Genomic DNA, 17,708 nt, shown 5'->3' with positions numbered 1-17,708 from the left:
TGAGTACAAAGCAAAACAGGAAAAGAACAATATGACAAAATAGATCAAAATTCAAACGTAGTTGTGCTAAACGGCCCATGTACATTACATATCTGTGGTATCTCAGATCAATGGTTGAACCTCACCTTTTCCTACACCTCTGTGGATTGAGGAGGGATGTAGAGGTGCAGTATTGACCTGCATGTTTAAAATGTATTTTTTTAATTCAAAAGTTTATGTTTGAGTGATGCTTAACATGTAGTGTAAGTCATGAGGGAGCTGAGACCCTCACTCTCTGACTTATTTGACTTATTGAGAGGCAGACAGGCATCAAACTGTTTGAGCGATTTGGGAGTTATTCCATTAAAGTAAACTACACTGAAAAGAGAGTTGCTCCTCTGACACAGTAAAAGATATTTTGTTAAATTAAATTCAAATGGTGTAATTTATCACCTTTAGTTCATCTGGTGCCTTATCTGCAGGAGCTGTCTTTGACATGGCCTGTTCAATGGTTTGCTGTTGTATTGTTATGGGCCTTATATTGTTTTATTTTTATATTGACAGTAACATCAACAATAACAATGTTCTGATGAAGCCCAGTCAAGGGAGTTCTGTGTTTGTGGTGCAAAACCTCTAGGTGGTCATAAGGCTGCTCATTGTTGTCTATAAGGAAGATGTCAGACAGGTTTATTACACAGATTTGACCACTAGATGGCGCAGCCCACAAAGGAAAAAAATCAGCATTGCAGTCTTGGAGAGACCCATGCATTGTGAGCCACACTATCAATTTTCAAGTCAGACAGATTTACTCTGACAGAGGGTTAACTTTCAGGAAAACCATTTTAAATCATTTAAGTGTAAGAGAGATTTAGCCTGTACCCATTTGCTGCTAAATGAAATCTGCAGCAGCTGATAGAGGACTCCCCAGGTTCTGTAATATGTAATGTGCAGTGCCTTTGTGTCAGTGATTTGTAATACATCTCCTTGGTGAAGGCTAAACAATGGAGGCAGGTTGAGACAGGGCTCACACAAAGTGAATTGGTGTGGCACAGGCCCAGCTGGCAGTCCCCTGTGGTACAAAACCACCGCGAATAGACTCATTTATCTTGGCAACACCGAGCACAAAAACAGCGCTCGCATAGAACTTCTGGATTCTTTTACCCCGGGGACAGAAATGGCGCCCCAGAGCACGGAGCTCATGTTTCTGCCTTTCTGTGACACTCGGATTACATCACACACACAAACAGAGAGGAGCAGTTACTGAGGAGGACATCATTTACTGCAGATATCTCCCTTAATCTGCAAGAAGACTCTGAAAGAAAGCTTTTAAACTTGATAGTAATATTTATGCGCTACAGTGAGCAAACTGCAGAATTTAATTAGAGAATTTAAATGTTTTTCTTGGTTTTATCTTTCAGATCTAGTTTGATTAATCAATTTCATTAAGAAACTCACATTTGAAGATTAAAAGCAAAACACATAGTAAAATGATCAACATGACGATAAAAAAAGGACAAAACATTTCAAACTATATTGTTTAATACAGGTTTCTTTCAACGCTTACAGCAGCACGAGACCTTGTCAGATGCGACACATTGCACATACAGTACTTTTACCACTGCTCGAGGCAGAGCCATACTAGAGTTACAGTAGCTCAAGTAGAGGACCAAGAATCACAACAACTCACGAGAAGCTAAACAAAAGAATCTCTCACACAGTTACACAGACACAAACATAGGGACCAACACTAATCCGGAGCAAAAGCATAGTTTGCGGATGAGCCTGACTGAGGTCGGACTAGGGGATGTACTGTAGCCTCTACACGCCACAGACCACAGACTTGGACCTTGGCTTTCAGCTGTGTTCTCTCAATCTTCTCTCCAGACAAGGCAGGTGACCTAGTGTGGCCTAAATGTGTGGGCGTTAGTCGTGAGCGATGAACACAGAGAGCCCCAGGGAGGAAGACTTTGCTCAGATGGGGTGTCTGAAGTTCTGGCCAGCGAAACGGGCCTTGTCGCCAAGCTCCTCCTCAATCCTGAGTGAGAGAGATTAAAGTTTATTAACACGGTTGGATCTACAGCCTGTGACAAGCTGCAATACTGAGCAATGAACACACAAGTCAAACTTACCTGAGCAGCTGGTTGTACTTGGCCAAGCGCTCAGATCGGCAAGGTGCACCTGTCTTGATCTGGAGGAGATGATTATTGACATTAAAAACCAAATATGCGATGTAAGAAAATCTACACCTGGGATACAGTCACAGTCAGCTTTAAAAGTCTCTACACGGATGACACCAAGCTGATGAATAGATTCAAATTATTAATCAGTTGGGGTTTTACCTGTCCAGTGCAGAGACCAACCACCAGGTCGGCAATGAAGGTGTCCTCTGTCTCTCCGGAGCGATGGCTGACCATCACGCCCCAGCCATTACTCTGGGCCATCTTGCAGCTGAAAAAAAGAAAACACACAAAAGGTAAAACCCTGTTAGGTCGGCTGACGCTTTATTTACTCTCTTGAGATTTTGGCAACAAAGCGTGACGGCTCTGCTCTGTTGTGGACACTCACGCCTCCAGGGACTCTGTGACGGAGCCGATCTGGTTGACTTTAAGCAGCAGGCAGTTGCAGGCCTTCTCGGCCACACCCTTGGCAATGCGCTTGGGGTTGGTGACGGTGAGGTCATCGCCCACCACCTGGATACTGGTGCTGGCGGTGAATTTGGACCAACCCTCCCAGTCATCCTGGTCGAAGGGGTCCTCGATGGACACAACTGTTAGATAGGAGACGAGAGAGATATGTTACAATAGTTCATAGATCAAAAACATTAGAATTGTTTCAAATAGACATTTTTGGTCCATGGTTAGTATTTGCACCTTAAATCTGCAATAACTGAGATTTCTGGCCACCCGGGGGCAGCAGAAACAAGCGGTTACATGCTCTACAAGCAGCTGTACCATGGATTTTTAGAGCTTCTTTGCTCGAAATAGCTTCCTGCTATAGCTGCTAACAATGTTCATTCGCTTGGTCAGAGTCCTTCATGATTTGCCTTTTTTCCTGCCTTACTAAATGGACCTCTGCAACAGAACTTTTTCCAGACGTAAATCAGAGACCATGTGTTAAAACCCACCAGGGTAATCTTTGACAAAGCTCCTGTAGAGGTCAGCCAGTTTGTCAGAGGAAATGTAGCGGCTGGGGTCGTCAGGCGACTTGAAGTCCAGGTCATACTTTCCGCCCTTGTAGAATTCTGAGGCAGCCACGTCCATGCCGATGACAATCTTGTCAGTGTAGCCGGCCTTGCCGATGGCATTCTTCAGCAGCTCCAGGGCTGAAAGGAGAACAACACGCTACATTAGAAAAATGTGATCAATCAATCACAACCTTTTCACAAATGAGTCACCATTGACTACTCTGCTCCACTGGGGCATTTGCCATATCAGTATCTTGGCCTGACACTGGAGTCACAGTCAAAGCACTCGGTGCTGAGCTGAGGCCTTAATTTAGAAACCATATGTCAGGCCAAGAGTGAGATGATAAGTAAAGCACTTCCCTGGGAATGCTCTGCTTTCAAGACACTCAGTCTGGACGAGTCAAGGCACACAGCAACAATTCCAATTAAGTGTTGCTTAAAATAAGTACTTTGTTCAGATGGATCTTTACTCTATTGGCTTGTAATTAAGAGTTTTTACGACTTTCTGACATTTCCACTCACCTTCCTTGTTCTCCAAGATGTTGGGGGCGAAGCCTCCCTCATCTCCTACGTTGGTGGCGTCCTGGCCGTACTTCTCCTTGATGACATTCTTCAGGTTGTGGTAGACCTCGGCACCGATACGCATGGCCTCCTTGAAAGTGCTGGCTCCCACAGGCAGGATCATGAACTCCTGCATGGCGAGCTTGTTGCCAGCGTGGGAGCCGCCGTTGATGACGTTGAAAGCCTGACGGGAAGCAGAGAGGAATCACAGCTGAATATAATGGTATTAAAGAGACTTTAAAAAGCCTGTGGTAACTGCACTATCATGCTCACAGGGACAGGGAGGATGACTTCAGGGTTGCCAGCCAGGTCAGCAATGTGGCGGTAGAGGGGGACGCCCTTCTCTGCTGCACCAGCCTTGCACACAGCCAGGGACACGCCCAGGATGGCATTAGCACCAAACTTTGCTGAGGGAGGACAGACACAAATATTTCACTATACTGTTTGTTTTTACGTTTAAGAAATATTATTATCTTCTAATATGTCTATATTATTTATATCAGTAACTCATGATCTTGAAATAATAAAGTTCTGACTTTTCTGTTGCATGACAACACAATTTATGAACGGCTATTGGTGTTTATGTGGAATTTTTTTATTAAAGACCATGATTTCATTATTGAAAACAATCTATTTTGATATCCGAATTTACCAACCCCCATGAATATGGGAACATATTTTAATTGAAAAATTAAGTGTCCAAAATCACTCCTTCATTCAGTTCTACCTGCTTAACAGACACTGAGTAGTATGTTGGGATTTCTCACACACGTTTCATGGCCCTTTTCCAGAGCACTGCATTGTGGGAAAATGTGCTATATATAATGTTGACACAATTTTTAATGCAGAACATGGTGGATAAATGTATCCATCAGAATTAAGGTGCAAATTTATCCTGCAAATTTAAATAGGCAATTAGATACTTCATATGTTGATGTAAAAAGTACATCCACCAAACAGTTCTGCTCACTGGACATGAATACACCCAATTATCATGGATACATTTATGTTGAAAATTAGATATTGTTTCATAGTTAACTGTTTATTTCAGTAGACAGAATTGTATACATTTCAGATCACTAAGCTCAACTTAAAGTAGCATCTTACACTTGTTTTCTGTGCCATCCATGTCCAGCATCAGCTTGTCGACCTTCTCCTGATCCACAACACTCACGTTCTGGATTAGACACAATATCACATGTTACACTGTACATTCAGATATGAAAAAAAGACTTAACACTTTTAGTTTTAACTCGTTAGTTCAGAAGAACACACAATAATGTTAGGATAATCACAGCATCTCAGAATTATTAAAGAACCACTGAAGCTCTGCTGTTAATACAACCGTTAATTTCCAAGATTACAAAACGAGGTCAGAGTAAAATACTCAAACAGCTGCTCAACGTGTCAGTTTGATGCCACATCTTAACACTTGTTCCACAACTGTACAGTTAGTCATTGGCAGACTGTCCATGCTGCTGTTGCCAGAGCTACTAATGTTTTTACCAGAGTTCCGACCGAGATTAAAAATGAAATAGTAATATTAATCAAACAATTAATGGGCTCACCTTGCTAACCAGTGCAGGTGCAATAGTTTTATTGATATGATCAACAGCTTTTGAGACACCTGCAAGGGACAAGCAGACCGTGACTGATGCAGAAAGAAGAACACCATGCAGCCGCAGACGACACAGATGACCACAGAGCAACCATCCGATCTTAGGAGGGTGTAATGTGAAAAAAAAAAAAATAATATATATTTTTTCTTTTTAGATCGGTGAACATCTGTGAATGCCTGCCAGGGTTAGTTTCCAAAGGCAAACTCCACTCTTCATGCTGCTGATATGTCAAAGCATCATCATGTGACTCCCCACTTTATTTACCTGGTTACACAATGCAGGGGCCAAGAATTCATTTATATATTTAACTGCTCTTTTGACTCCTAACAGAGGGAAGAGAGACGGAGGAGGTGGAAATGAGGAAGTAAGAGATGAGGACAGACGGGAGTGTTGAAAGGACATAAACATGAGAGCAGAATAAAGTCGGAAAGTTTAAAGGGGGAAATTAAGACAGAGGCCTTACCTTTGCCCATGTAGCGTGTTTTGTCATTGTCACGGAGCTCCAGAGCCTCATAGATGCCAGTGGAAGCACCGCTGGGCACTGCAGCTCTGAAAAGACCTTGAAGACACAGAGAGGGCGTTTTGGAACTTGTCATTTCGTAAAGTGCTGGGTCGTGTCCAGGAAAGCCGGCAAAGCACACACTGCAGTTTGAAAAATGTTTCAATTTAATTTTATTATATGAGCCATTACCATTAAAACCAACCTCCTGTGATAACTATATATATATTCATACATCAAATTCTGCAAACACAAACACGTTCTTTGGGACTTTTAGCACAGGACGACCTTCTTCATATTCAAGGAGCATCAACAAGTGAAATGCCCTCTGTGTTCAGCTTATGAGAAATGCAGAATGTGTGGTGAAAGTTGTACTGGCTGTTATGTAACAGGGGAAGGACGGGCTGCCAACTGAGCATGTGCAGTGCATTTGTGGAAGGATGCCAAGCGGCCAGGCCCATAACAATGAAAGGGCCTCCATTTTGGATTCACCCAAGTGAGGAGGAATTGAGGGGATGAGCAAAGATCCATTCGGTCTGCTCGGTGGACCGGCAGGGATGGTGCGAGTCTGAGGGGATTTAGGACAGAGCTGCTGTTAAAACCTGGAGCTCAGGATTAACACATCATCTGCATCAGGAAATGAAGCCGGAGGAGGAGGAGGAGGAGGAGGAGGTGCTGGGAGCAATCAATCAGGCTATAAACATTTTATACTTGCTTTATGAAATAAAAACAACCAAAGAGTCAGTAATAAAAGCCACTGAAATTACATCATTCCAGCAACAAGCATAGGAGGCTTTCTAGTATCCCTGTGCCCGTGTGGCGAGCCGGTTACATAACACAGCAGAAGACATACAGTTCCTGTGGCAGACGTGCTCATAGCTGCAGCACGCTCGCTTCAGTCTGCGCCGCTGCTGCCAACACACGCCTGGAGGACTTAAAAGGGAATCTTGTCAGAAAAGAAAAAACAAGGGGTAAAGGTGCCGTTTACAGTAAACTGGAGCACCTCACGCCCATCCAACACTAGGCCTGCAGAGTACAGCCAGTGCATTAGAGGCAGTGGAGCCTGTCCCTCTTACTTCCATGTCAATGCTCATTCAGGTTTATTCATTAACATTCTCTGGACATTGCACTGGGTTGAGCTGTTCCTTTGTTTTTGCTCTCGGAACAGACACGGCTCGCCAGACATTTCAATCACAGCCCGGCCATTAGCTAATTGAATAAACTCAATACGTGCTAAACAGAACACCGCTATTTGTTTGCAGATTATGTAATCTACAGTTAGATAAGGAAAACACACTTAAGGTTTGATTTACCTGACACCTCTAACTTTCTCAACTCAACTCACAGGTTTCCTCGATGCACAAACTGTATGAGCAACATGTGCTTCCACACAGGAACCATTACAGTAACAAAATGCTGTAGAGGCAGTGTGATATTACAGGAGCTATTTTCACTCATTCACCATCTGATCTCATCCACTCTGGGCAAGGAGCTGGCGACAGGGAAGCCACACTGGCTTTACCACCCTGATCTACTACTTATCTAGTTTTCACATTCAAAAAAATAATAATAATAATAATGAATATAACTGCTGGTTTTATGCCAAGTTATTGATTTATGGTTGTACATACAGTTAAGTGTGATTTGTAACTAAGGTCTTCTATAGCAGGCTAGCTAGTTGTGCCAGCCTCGGTCACAGTATATAAAAGGGTATATATTAGCCATACAGTACCTTTCTTGGTGTACAGATCGACCTCCACTGTGGGGTTGCCACGGGAGTCAAAAATCTCACGAGCGTGGATCTTCAGGATAGACATGGTTCTGGATCTGCAGAGGAAACGACAGGAAACAGAGGTCGGTACAGTTCTGTTCTGCTCCACAGGCCGAGGACACAGACGCTGGTTAGCTTGCACTGTCACTTACTGAATGTGAGTCACAGCAGTGAGTGGGCAGAATTTTGAAATGCTCAATGACAAACTTGAGACAAAATGTGATCTAATTTGCAGTTGGAGTTTGGAGACACTGAGCCAAGCTATGAACCCGCTCATGGATCCTCTGATTCAACATATATCTTGGCCGTGCACCCCCCCCCCGCCCCCTCCCCCCGGAGCAGATGACGTGAGCTGGGGAGGATTGCAGAGATATAAGTCACAGAGAGGCGGGGCTTATGCAGCATGAAAAAAATCTCTGCAAGTTCCTATCGTTGACTTAATGTATGAGATTACAAAACAGCATTGCAAAATACTTGCAAAACACAGTCAAACAGTTAAGTAAGAAGACCTGATAGCAATAATGAAAAGATAAGATAAACGAGTGGCTCTGCAAAGTAAATGTTCTTTTTGTGCACGTGTCAGTGTGTTCTTACGAATTACAGGACTTAGTAGTGGTCTAATATCACAAAGCCTTCGTTATCTCTGCAAAATTCCAGCGCTGGAGGTCAGAGAAGGTTATGAAGCCAGACTGTCGGGCCCTGACGCCTGCAGCGCTATTGATTTTCATTTGTTTTATCTAACTTGCCCTGAATCACCCGAACTAACGTGTGCATCAACCCACTGTGGACGTGCATGACTGAACTTTGAGAACAACCTCCACAGCTGAGCTACAGCGCAACTACAGCGGAAACAATGGAAAAATCCTCCGTCCTGAAAAGTGGAAACTTGCCACCGGCTGCAGCCGAGAGGTAAAATCACTAAAACACTTGGGCTAAATGGAAATATTTTACAGCCTACTCAGATTTGGTGTTGAAGCGCAGTACTTTCTTTTATACTGAACATAATGTGACCTTGGCACAGAAGTTTAGTTGATAGATAGTTCTTAAAGTAAATCTTTTCTTCTAAGTTAAGGCTTTTGGCTCATGGCAGCAGCTGCACACACTGCAAACACATTAAGTCTAGTTCTATTCCATGTTAAAGGTGTTTGCTGCCAGATTATTGCTACAACTAGAAAGCAAGGAGGTAACCTGGTGGCACAAAATGGCAGCCACTGATAAATAAATAATTCCAGGTCGATACTTGATATGTTTGGCATGTAAATTAGGATTGAGCTGCATAAGAATAAACCATCAAATCATTATTGCATATTAATTACGATTTAATAAACTACATGTAAACTGCATGCATCCTCTGTAGCTGTGTTGGGCAGAGACGTGACTATAAAACCACCAGTGGAAGAGAAACACGGATGATTGTATAATGTCTCCTCATGCAGTAGTTTTCCTCTGTCGGTCGGACACACCCCCCTCCTCAGGTCTGCTGCAAGCAACTGGTAGATCAGCCTGAAGCAGCACGAGAGGAGGCTGAGAAATCCCACCACCACCACCACCACCACCACCACCACACCATCATCATCATCATTCATCATCATCATCATCCTTCTTATCATCTTCATCATCCTGTAAGGCCTCATGATGGCTCTTTAGGAGATGGAAACGACTGTCTGCTAGAAAGTTGGGGCTGCAACTTGACGCCCCCTTTCCACACACACACACACACACTGCAGCAGCAGCTCTAAATGGAGTGACATCTCGCCAGCTGACGTTTAAAAATAGACGGAGGGCGACAATCTACACACACACACACACGCCCATTAACCGAGGATCGCATAAAAACCCAGGAAACGAGCAAAGTGAATGATCAGCTGACACGAGGACACTTTGAGGTGAAAGTCGCGCATGAAGAAGAACACCGTGTACACATTTACACAACACGAGCATTTTCCCGTACGACAACACAAAGTCTCTGAGAATAAAACAGCAGAAGCTCGTCAGCCTGGAGCTGCTTGCTGGTAGCGGACGGTGGATAACAGGTATAACGGAGGAGCAGGAATTTTACCTTCAGGCCTTCACTGTGTGCAAGGTCGGTGCTGCGTGTGTCTGTCGTGCGGACGGGCAGAGAAGGCGCTCGTGACGCTCCGGCGCGGAGGATAAGTGGACGGAGACCCGGAAGCAGCTGTTGCGAGGGAGCGACGCGATTGGCTGAGCGCTGACTCATGCGGGTGGGGATGGGCGGACGAGACGGGGAGTCACGCACGTTCACGGGTCGAGGATGAAGAGGATGCGGGTTTTTGGCGTTTCATCACTTGTGATAGAAGATTGTGTGTGTGTGTGTGGCCGTGTGGCCGTGCAGGGAGGGATCGTTGTTTTATTTTTTTAATTCGAAGCGGGTTGTGGGTAATGTAGTTTATATTGGGGGTGGGGGGGCATCATGCGGAGAGATGACGCAGGAATGAGTACGTGCAGAGCAGCAGGCAGAGCCTATGCGGTGTTTGGTCACATGACAATTGTCGGTCACGTTTTCCCATCGTGAATTTCAACACGTACCAGACGATGGAGACGTGTTTGCTTTTCATTTTCAAATCAAACCAACAGGAAGTGTTCGACCGATGGTTGGCAAACCAGAAGATGGCCACAGGAAACACTGGTGGAAAAGAAGTAGGAAGAGTACAAGTTGTTTCAACAGCCTCTCAAGGACATCAAATATGTACTGCAAGTTTGAGGTGGTTTCCTTTTATTTTACTTTATACCCCTTCTCCATTACATTAGAGGGAAGTAATTCCGTTTTTACTCCACTACATGTATCTTAAAAGCATCAGTTACTAGTTACTTCTGTGGAATAACTGTAAAACATAAGATGATCTAAGAGGATCCTATGTTTTAAATGTGTTAAGTAGTTTTTTGAATAAATGTAGTCTTAACAAAAAAGAAGAACTAGAAATAGAAAAAAATAGAAGTTGTTTCTGCAGCTTTTAAATGACACTTGATATAATCTAATATAATCATGTACTGCAAGTTTGAGTGGTTTCCTCTTATTCTACTTTACACCTCTACTCCATTACATGATGGAAGGAAGTAACGTAGTTTTTACTCCACTACATTTATCTAACAGCATTGGTTACTTTTCAGAAATAACTGTGTAAAGTAGATTTTTTAAATACATGTATTATTAGTATTAAAGTAGAATAATTTATCAACCTGTTGATAAAATATGATGCACCATTATTAATTCAAGTACACAACAGGAGGAAGTGAAGGAAGCTAGAATTGGCTCCGCCCTGACTTACTACAACACTGAACTACAGCTTATATACACCAACAATCATCATACTATGATATAATACACTAATAAGAGGTACGCTGCATAGTTTGTTCTTTTACTTTTGACATTTTAAGCTCATTTTGTTGCAGATATGTGTTTATTCTTTTTAAAAATATAAAAGTGTAGGAGCAATACTGGGTTAACTTTGACCAGTACCCATGGGTAGAACACCACTGTGTCAATAATCAAACCGTAGTATGGAACAGAGTGAGACTTTTCATTCAGACATTGCAGTGATGAATCCCAACATGAGAAAAAAGGGGGTTTCCCCAGACGTCTGACTTCTCATCATTCCCACGACAGCAGTTTCATGCAGCTGCGCAGTGCGGTGCAGCATCCAGGCTGCTGAAGTGTGATGGACGCCTGCTGCAGTGACCTTGAGACAGTCAGTGTTACATCCTACTGCGCCCTCTGCTGTCCACATGCTCTCAGTAAAAGAAAAACACACACACACACCCAACATCAAGGGCCTTGAGCTGACATTTCCAAATAAGGGTCGAGTTCCTGATAACAGTTTTTATCGATTGCTTAATCACTTTGTCCTCTCTGACATCAGCAGAAGTCGAGAATGACACAGTCTGTTTGCAAAGTTCTCAAACTCTCACAAAACATTAAACTCATGCAATGAAAGTAAATATTTCCCTCAAACATCACAACTTGCAGTCAAACGAATAAATTATTTTAAATCAATCACTACACAGTAAACAACAAAAAACTAAATACAGGTATTGAAGCAGTTCATCCGTTCCGTGTCTGTGCCATTAGATGCATCTTTATAGTTTGTGCCAAAAAGGCAAGCCAACATGAATTGTATTATTTTCTCCCCTGAAGATTTTAGTAGACATAACCCTGTCGAACTCTGCACCAGCGAAATTTACACTTTACGATCTCTGTTGATGTACAGTAAAAACAAGATATTTTCTAATGAAGTTTCACTCATTTGAATGTGCAGGTCTATCTGTGTCTTTAAAATGTACAACCTATAGTAACTAAGTATACAAAATGTACACTTTCAATATGGTCCCGCTTTTGTTCTTAAAAAACTAATTTAAAGAATTAAACCACAAATCAGAAATACTCAGACTACTACAATGGCACTCAATAGAGTGCATGCCTCCGCCAAGGCCCAACAGTTACCTTGTGAAAGCACATTTAAATTCATTAGATACAGATTTTGATTTGGATCTGCACCAAACTAATTGTTCTCTGAAAAATTAACGAAAATGTTTAAAAGCACAAGAAAGAGCAACTATGTTTCTGGATCTGCCCCCTGATCCAGATATGGGTTCCTCCCTGACCAATACCATATCCTTCCAGTTTCCTGGTAATCTGTCCTCCTAACTAACAGACAAATAAACGCAGACAAATTTCAAATTTCCTTGGTGAAGGTAAAACTATATTGCTCTGCATCAGAACAACGTTTTAAACTGAGAAAGGATAAATACTGTGAATACAAATACCATGAAATACAGTAGACATTGCAGTAAAGAAACCAAATGGAATTTATGGATGGAAATACACAATGATATACCAAATTGTCTGCAAAGAGCAACACTGAGGTGGGTAAAAACAATACACATTTTGTAAGCTGATCATATTCTTTGCATATTTGATCAGATGGAAAGTCAAGTAGAAAAGAACAAATTGTACCAGAGTAAATATACTTTCTTCAACCAATAACTACAAACCAGACGGAGATGTAATGAATTATGTTTGAGTTCAGTCTTTCGTCAAGGCCATTTATAAGCAGCTATCTTAGCTAACCACAGAGCCTGGAAACAGTTGGCCTGTGTCTGGTAAATGTCTGTCACCTGTGTGACAGGTTCTCTCTGGCCTTACTCCTGACGACTGCCTGTGAAACGGTTGGAGGCAGCTGCACTGGCACTCTGTTCATAAAATGCTGGTGAAGGCAGCAGCAGCAAAGGAGGAATGATAAAAGAGAGTTGTAGCATGTTGCTGTCAGCCAGTTTAAAATATTTTCCCATAGCCAACGTTTCCTAGATGTTACATTACAATGTGAGGCAGCGTGGATGGCAGTGGTGTGAGTGACCTTTACCCTACTGCATGGTTTCTAAGGATTTAGCCAAACTTTGTTTTAGTAAGTCCTCCTCAAACTGTACTTTCACTTTTCTGTTGTTTGTGTGCAGAGTTTTTCATATTCAGTCTATAGTGCAGAGAGTTTGTTTTCATCCTACCTGGTTTATCTGCTGTGAAGATTTTATAGTCAATGTTTTTGATCAAATGAAACTGAATTAGCTTTATTAATGTTTTCGTGTGTGGCCTACATATCAGTCTGAACGATTGACTTAGCTCCTGTTGTTTTTATTTCAGAGATCTGTTGAGCCACTGACGCAATATTCAGACCCCAGTTAACAACTTTTCAAAAATAAAAGCTCTAATTCAGCTAAATATAAAGCATGGATGGAACAAAACAAACTGAGAGGATTTGACAAAACCCCAAACAGGAAGTGATTCTGTGAATGTTGCTGCCATGATGGAGATCAGCACCAGTGACACCCATGAATGTCTGTGTCAGTCCTATATGGTGACATAAAAAAATTACATTATATAAATTATAAAATAATCTGGCAGTGATCTTGATCCATGGTTTTGACCTGTTAGAGACTGCCAATAAGATGAACGGTTATCGAGATAGTCGTTCCACATACAGACACAGACTGACAGACTTTAGTGGAATTAGAAGGTAGATGATCTCCTCCCTCTCTGCCTCACTGATTTTCATTGCAATGATCTTGACAGCCAAACACATATATGTATAGTTTTCAGACCAGAGTCGACAAAATGTATTCATTACAGGCAGCATTTTTTCACATGGCATGTCCTCATAAATAGCAGTGCAGAGCTGTTCAGTGACTCAGACTGTGGCACCGGCATCTTCCAGGTATATATGTGTGTAAATGCAGGAGCAGGGCGTTGCTGGACACATGCTTCATGCTGAGTTTACTGTGGGTAAATAAAGACTTAAAACTCAACCATGTTTTTTTTGTACAGTGTTTTTTTTTTCTTGATCCACAGGGCTATACCAACAATCAATATGTTGTCATACATCACTTGGGAAACTATGAGCTGTGTAACCTAATTGTTGTTCCCCTAATATCTGAATTTGCATGATTTGTGTGGTAGCTTGTATTATCGTCTCAGACAGAGGACAAATTACAAAGTTAATCATTTTTCACAAAACCTTGAAACAAGCTTTATTACAAACAGTCCATCTGCACCATTTAAACCATTTGAATAGCTCAAATCCACTCCAAAAAAAATAATAGATTCTTCCTTGGACTAAACCTCTTCTAAAAAGTTGGTTTAGAAGTTTTTAAGTAATCCTGCTAACTAACAAACAGACAGGCACAGAAACACAGACCTCCTTTGGTGGAGATGAAAAATCATTCGTTTTGTTTTTACATCCTGCTCAGTCCAGGACCTTGTTGGAGCACGTGCAGAAAGGCAAACTACTCTGCGCTGTCGGTCATTTATCATGTTTGAGCCTCTTGCCTACTGTTTAATCAGGTTATTCCTCCGCCAAGGAGATTATATTCTCATCGCTGTCTGTCTGTTTGTTTGCAGGATTACGGAGAACCTACTAAACTGATCTTATTAAAACTTGTTGGACGAGTGCCATATGGGCCGAGAAAGAAGTCATTTGATTTTGGAGGGTGTTCAATTAAGGGAACAGATCCAGGACAGGATAAGATAAGATAAAATAAGATTGCCTCCCAGTCCCTGGTAAGATCCATAGACTGTTTTAATCCTACCTCCTCCATGTTATAGGATGAGACATGGACCAAACTCAAAAGTCTGAGTATACGTCAAATAAACATTTTTATAAGATGATTTCCGTAATTTCTCTTATCACACTGATGCCTGTTTAATTGTTATTCTTTCTGCTTAGTTTGGTCTTAATTAGTTATTTGATGATATCAAAACAAGGTGAAACATTATGATTGACAGCTGAGACTGACTTGTTATTGGCCGGGCGCTTGTACAGACAGGGCGTCGCTATCGTGGCTCCATCGCAGGATTCCATCACGCCTCATTAACTCTAGCTCTTTAACTGGTAGGCTCTTGCAGCCTTTCTCCTAAAGACATTCTTTAAAAATTGGAATAAGTGACCTTCAGTGTAATGGATTCTAATCTGACTCATAAAAATGCAAGAAACCACATAGAGGACAAATCTAGGAATGTTGTTGTCCTATCAAGGGAACTTGGGCAGTCACCTGTTTATATTAACTAACCTATACTCCAGCAAATTTACCCAAAGTCTAACTTCATAAACTTCAAGAGACAGAATCCAGCCTTTTTATTGTATTGTATGAATTTACTAATAATTAAATTACTACGATAAATTTCATTTGTTGTTCCTCGTTACAGGCACCATCACAGGACACTGTACATCCAACCTGCAGGTGAATCATATACGTCCAGCTCACCATATGTGGTCTTTAAATTACCAGGCTTGCTCTTGGCTGGTACAGTTACATCATTAAGTTTCCAAAGACCATAACAACTATAATTGTCCTCAAGGCAAAGATAAACCTAGTGATTTACTGAAGGAGAAGACAGCATCGCATCATTTGGCACTGCTGCTGTATGCTGTAGTTAAGCGCCGAGGGGAATCAAGCCCTTGGCCCTTTAATGATGCCGTATTTTCTGTAAGTGTGGAAAACACCGTCCTGTCACTTCACTCAAAGAGATAAGCTCTGTTCTCTGCACATGCATTTGTTTGAAAGTATTTTTATCAGCCTTCAGGCCTCGACGGCCAAACACAAAAATAACTGGTATCAATCAAGAGCAGGTCGCACAGAGGTCGTAAACTCCAGGCCAGAGAGGACGGAACAATGAGAGGCTTAAATCAAGGTGAGCCCTTTGATCACTTTGTAATTTAATCACACACATACACACACACGCATGCACACATGTTTGTACTTCTATCTCAGTAGGTGACACATTGGCATAAAGCATTCCCTAGCCCCTTACCCTCAAACCCTGACCATCCAAACTAAATGCCTAACCTTAACCCTAACCCTAACCTAATTCTAACCCTAAAACCAAGTCTTAACCCCTTAAACAGCCCTTTGAAAAAGTGAGGACCGGCCGAAATGTCCTCACTTTGCAGAAATGTCCCCACTCTGTATAAAGGTCTATGCCTAAAATGGCCCTCACAAAGATATAAGTACAGTAACACACACACTCAGTCCTCGTCTCAAACTTAATCCTATTTCTGAATGCAACCCTTCATTAAAGGAGTAATTCAAAACTTCATAAGAATCCTAATTTGAAACCCTGCCCTCGGTGCTATGGTAAAGGCAGAGCAAAATACACCTTGTTGTATTTGCCCAAGGACACTTAGGCATGCGGAACGGCAGAGACAGGTATCGAACCGCTGACCCTCTAGTTAGTGGACGACTCGCTCCCCTTTGGGAGGCTGGTTCTCTTCCAGTGATACCAACTGATACAAAATTATTTTGAACCCACTCAAGTCCTGGAGCTCTCTCTATAGTCAAACTGACCATTGGGACTCAGGGACAAACCGTAGGCCAGTGGACCGCAAAGAAATTCCTTAATTGAATCTCTTTATCGGTCCTGTTTGTGTGTCTGTCATTCAGGGTGCTCAGGAAACAATATTTTGTGTGTGTAGCTTGCAGAGAAGCAATCTAAATGCTGGTGGGGTCATTAGATAATGCAAAAAAACGCGTCTATATGCTCTTTAATGAACCCTTCACCCCCAACCCCAGAGACGGGCTAAATATTTTCCCTTCTCCCTTATTTTGACATCCTTGTGAACACATGTGCTCCTCCCAGGCAAACAGGCAATCCCACACCCCTGGGTTGGACGACTCTGGCATTTACAGTTGAGGTGCAGAACATGTTACAACTAGTGTGCAGCACCAGGTGATGCACGACATAATATTCGCAGATTTTATGTATCATCTCTGGCTCCCATGCTTTTAATTCACGGATGTGTCTCCATATCAGCAGCCATCCAGATGTTTTCAGGATGACTCACTGTGTTACCGCCAAAGTGACTGTGTTTCCTGTGAAAACTGATAAGTTTTGTTCAATTTTCCAAAAACAAGTTGGACAGACAGACAAGTGTTTCTAATGAAAGGAGATGATGTGATTAAAATGCTGATATTGCAAGATGACAGATAGGGAAGGACAGGCTAATCAATGTTGCAAAGAAAAGTTCACAATTCACATCTTATCCCTAACCGTAAAAATTGTTTCTACTTGTTTAACCCTAAACTTAAAACATGTCTTCACTTTAAAATGTGATGATTTGAGTTATGGGGACTTGCTTTTTGTCCCAATAAGGAAGAAAAGTCACCATAATATGATTGAGGAAACAGATTGAGTTTCAATGAGCTAAGATAACACACACACGCACGCACACACACACACACACACACACACACACACACACACACACACACACACACACACACACACACACACACACACACACACAGGTGCATTGACTTCCAGCCAAACGAAAACCTTGTCTCAAACCATGACCAATTCATACCTAATCCTAACCTAACTTTAACCTAAATTTATCCTAACCTAACATAACCTTAATCCAACCACAATTCACATCTTATCCCTAACCGTAAAAATTGTTTCTACTTGTTTAACCCTAAACTTAAAACATGTCTTCACTTTAAAATGTGATGATTTGAGTTATGGGGACTTGCTTTTTGTCCCAATAAGGAAGAAAAGTCACCATAATATGATTGAGGAAACAGATTGAGTTT

At 41.9% G+C, this 17,708-nt stretch overlaps 1 protein-coding gene across 3 annotated transcripts; it reads right to left on the bottom strand.

Moving 5' to 3' along the window:
* Positions 1-1,500: 1,500 nt before the first annotated feature.
* eno1a (enolase 1a, (alpha)) lies at positions 1,501-9,833 on the bottom strand. Of its 3 annotated transcripts, none has more exons than XM_035158973.1 (12): positions 9,673-9,833; positions 7,575-7,669; positions 5,807-5,902; positions 5,608-5,666; positions 4,832-4,901; positions 3,998-4,131; positions 3,686-3,908; positions 3,104-3,301; positions 2,545-2,746; positions 2,319-2,427; positions 2,109-2,167; positions 1,501-2,014 (listed from the first exon to the last, which is right to left on the bottom strand). In XM_035158973.1, exons 2-12 carry the CDS (start codon positions 7,657-7,659, stop codon positions 1,951-1,953), a joined length of 1,299 nt encoding a protein of 432 aa, XP_035014864.1. In that variant the 5' UTR covers positions 7,660-7,669; positions 9,673-9,833; the 3' UTR covers positions 1,501-1,950. The 3 variants fall into 3 exon arrangements, with proteins under 3 accessions (XP_035014864.1, XP_035014863.1, XP_035014862.1); XM_035158972.1 differs by lacking the exons at positions 5,608-5,666; positions 9,673-9,833 and adding exons at positions 5,293-5,351; positions 7,766-7,898; XM_035158971.1 differs by lacking the exon at positions 9,673-9,833 and adding an exon at positions 7,766-7,896.
* Positions 9,834-17,708: the final 7,875 nt, after the last annotated feature.

The sequence above is a fragment of the Hippoglossus stenolepis genome, chromosome 6 (assembly GCF_022539355.2).
Source record: "Hippoglossus stenolepis isolate QCI-W04-F060 chromosome 6, HSTE1.2, whole genome shotgun sequence".
NCBI lineage: Eukaryota > Metazoa > Chordata > Actinopteri > Pleuronectiformes > Pleuronectidae > Hippoglossus > Hippoglossus stenolepis.
This window is presented reverse-complemented; position numbering and strand designations above follow the sequence as displayed.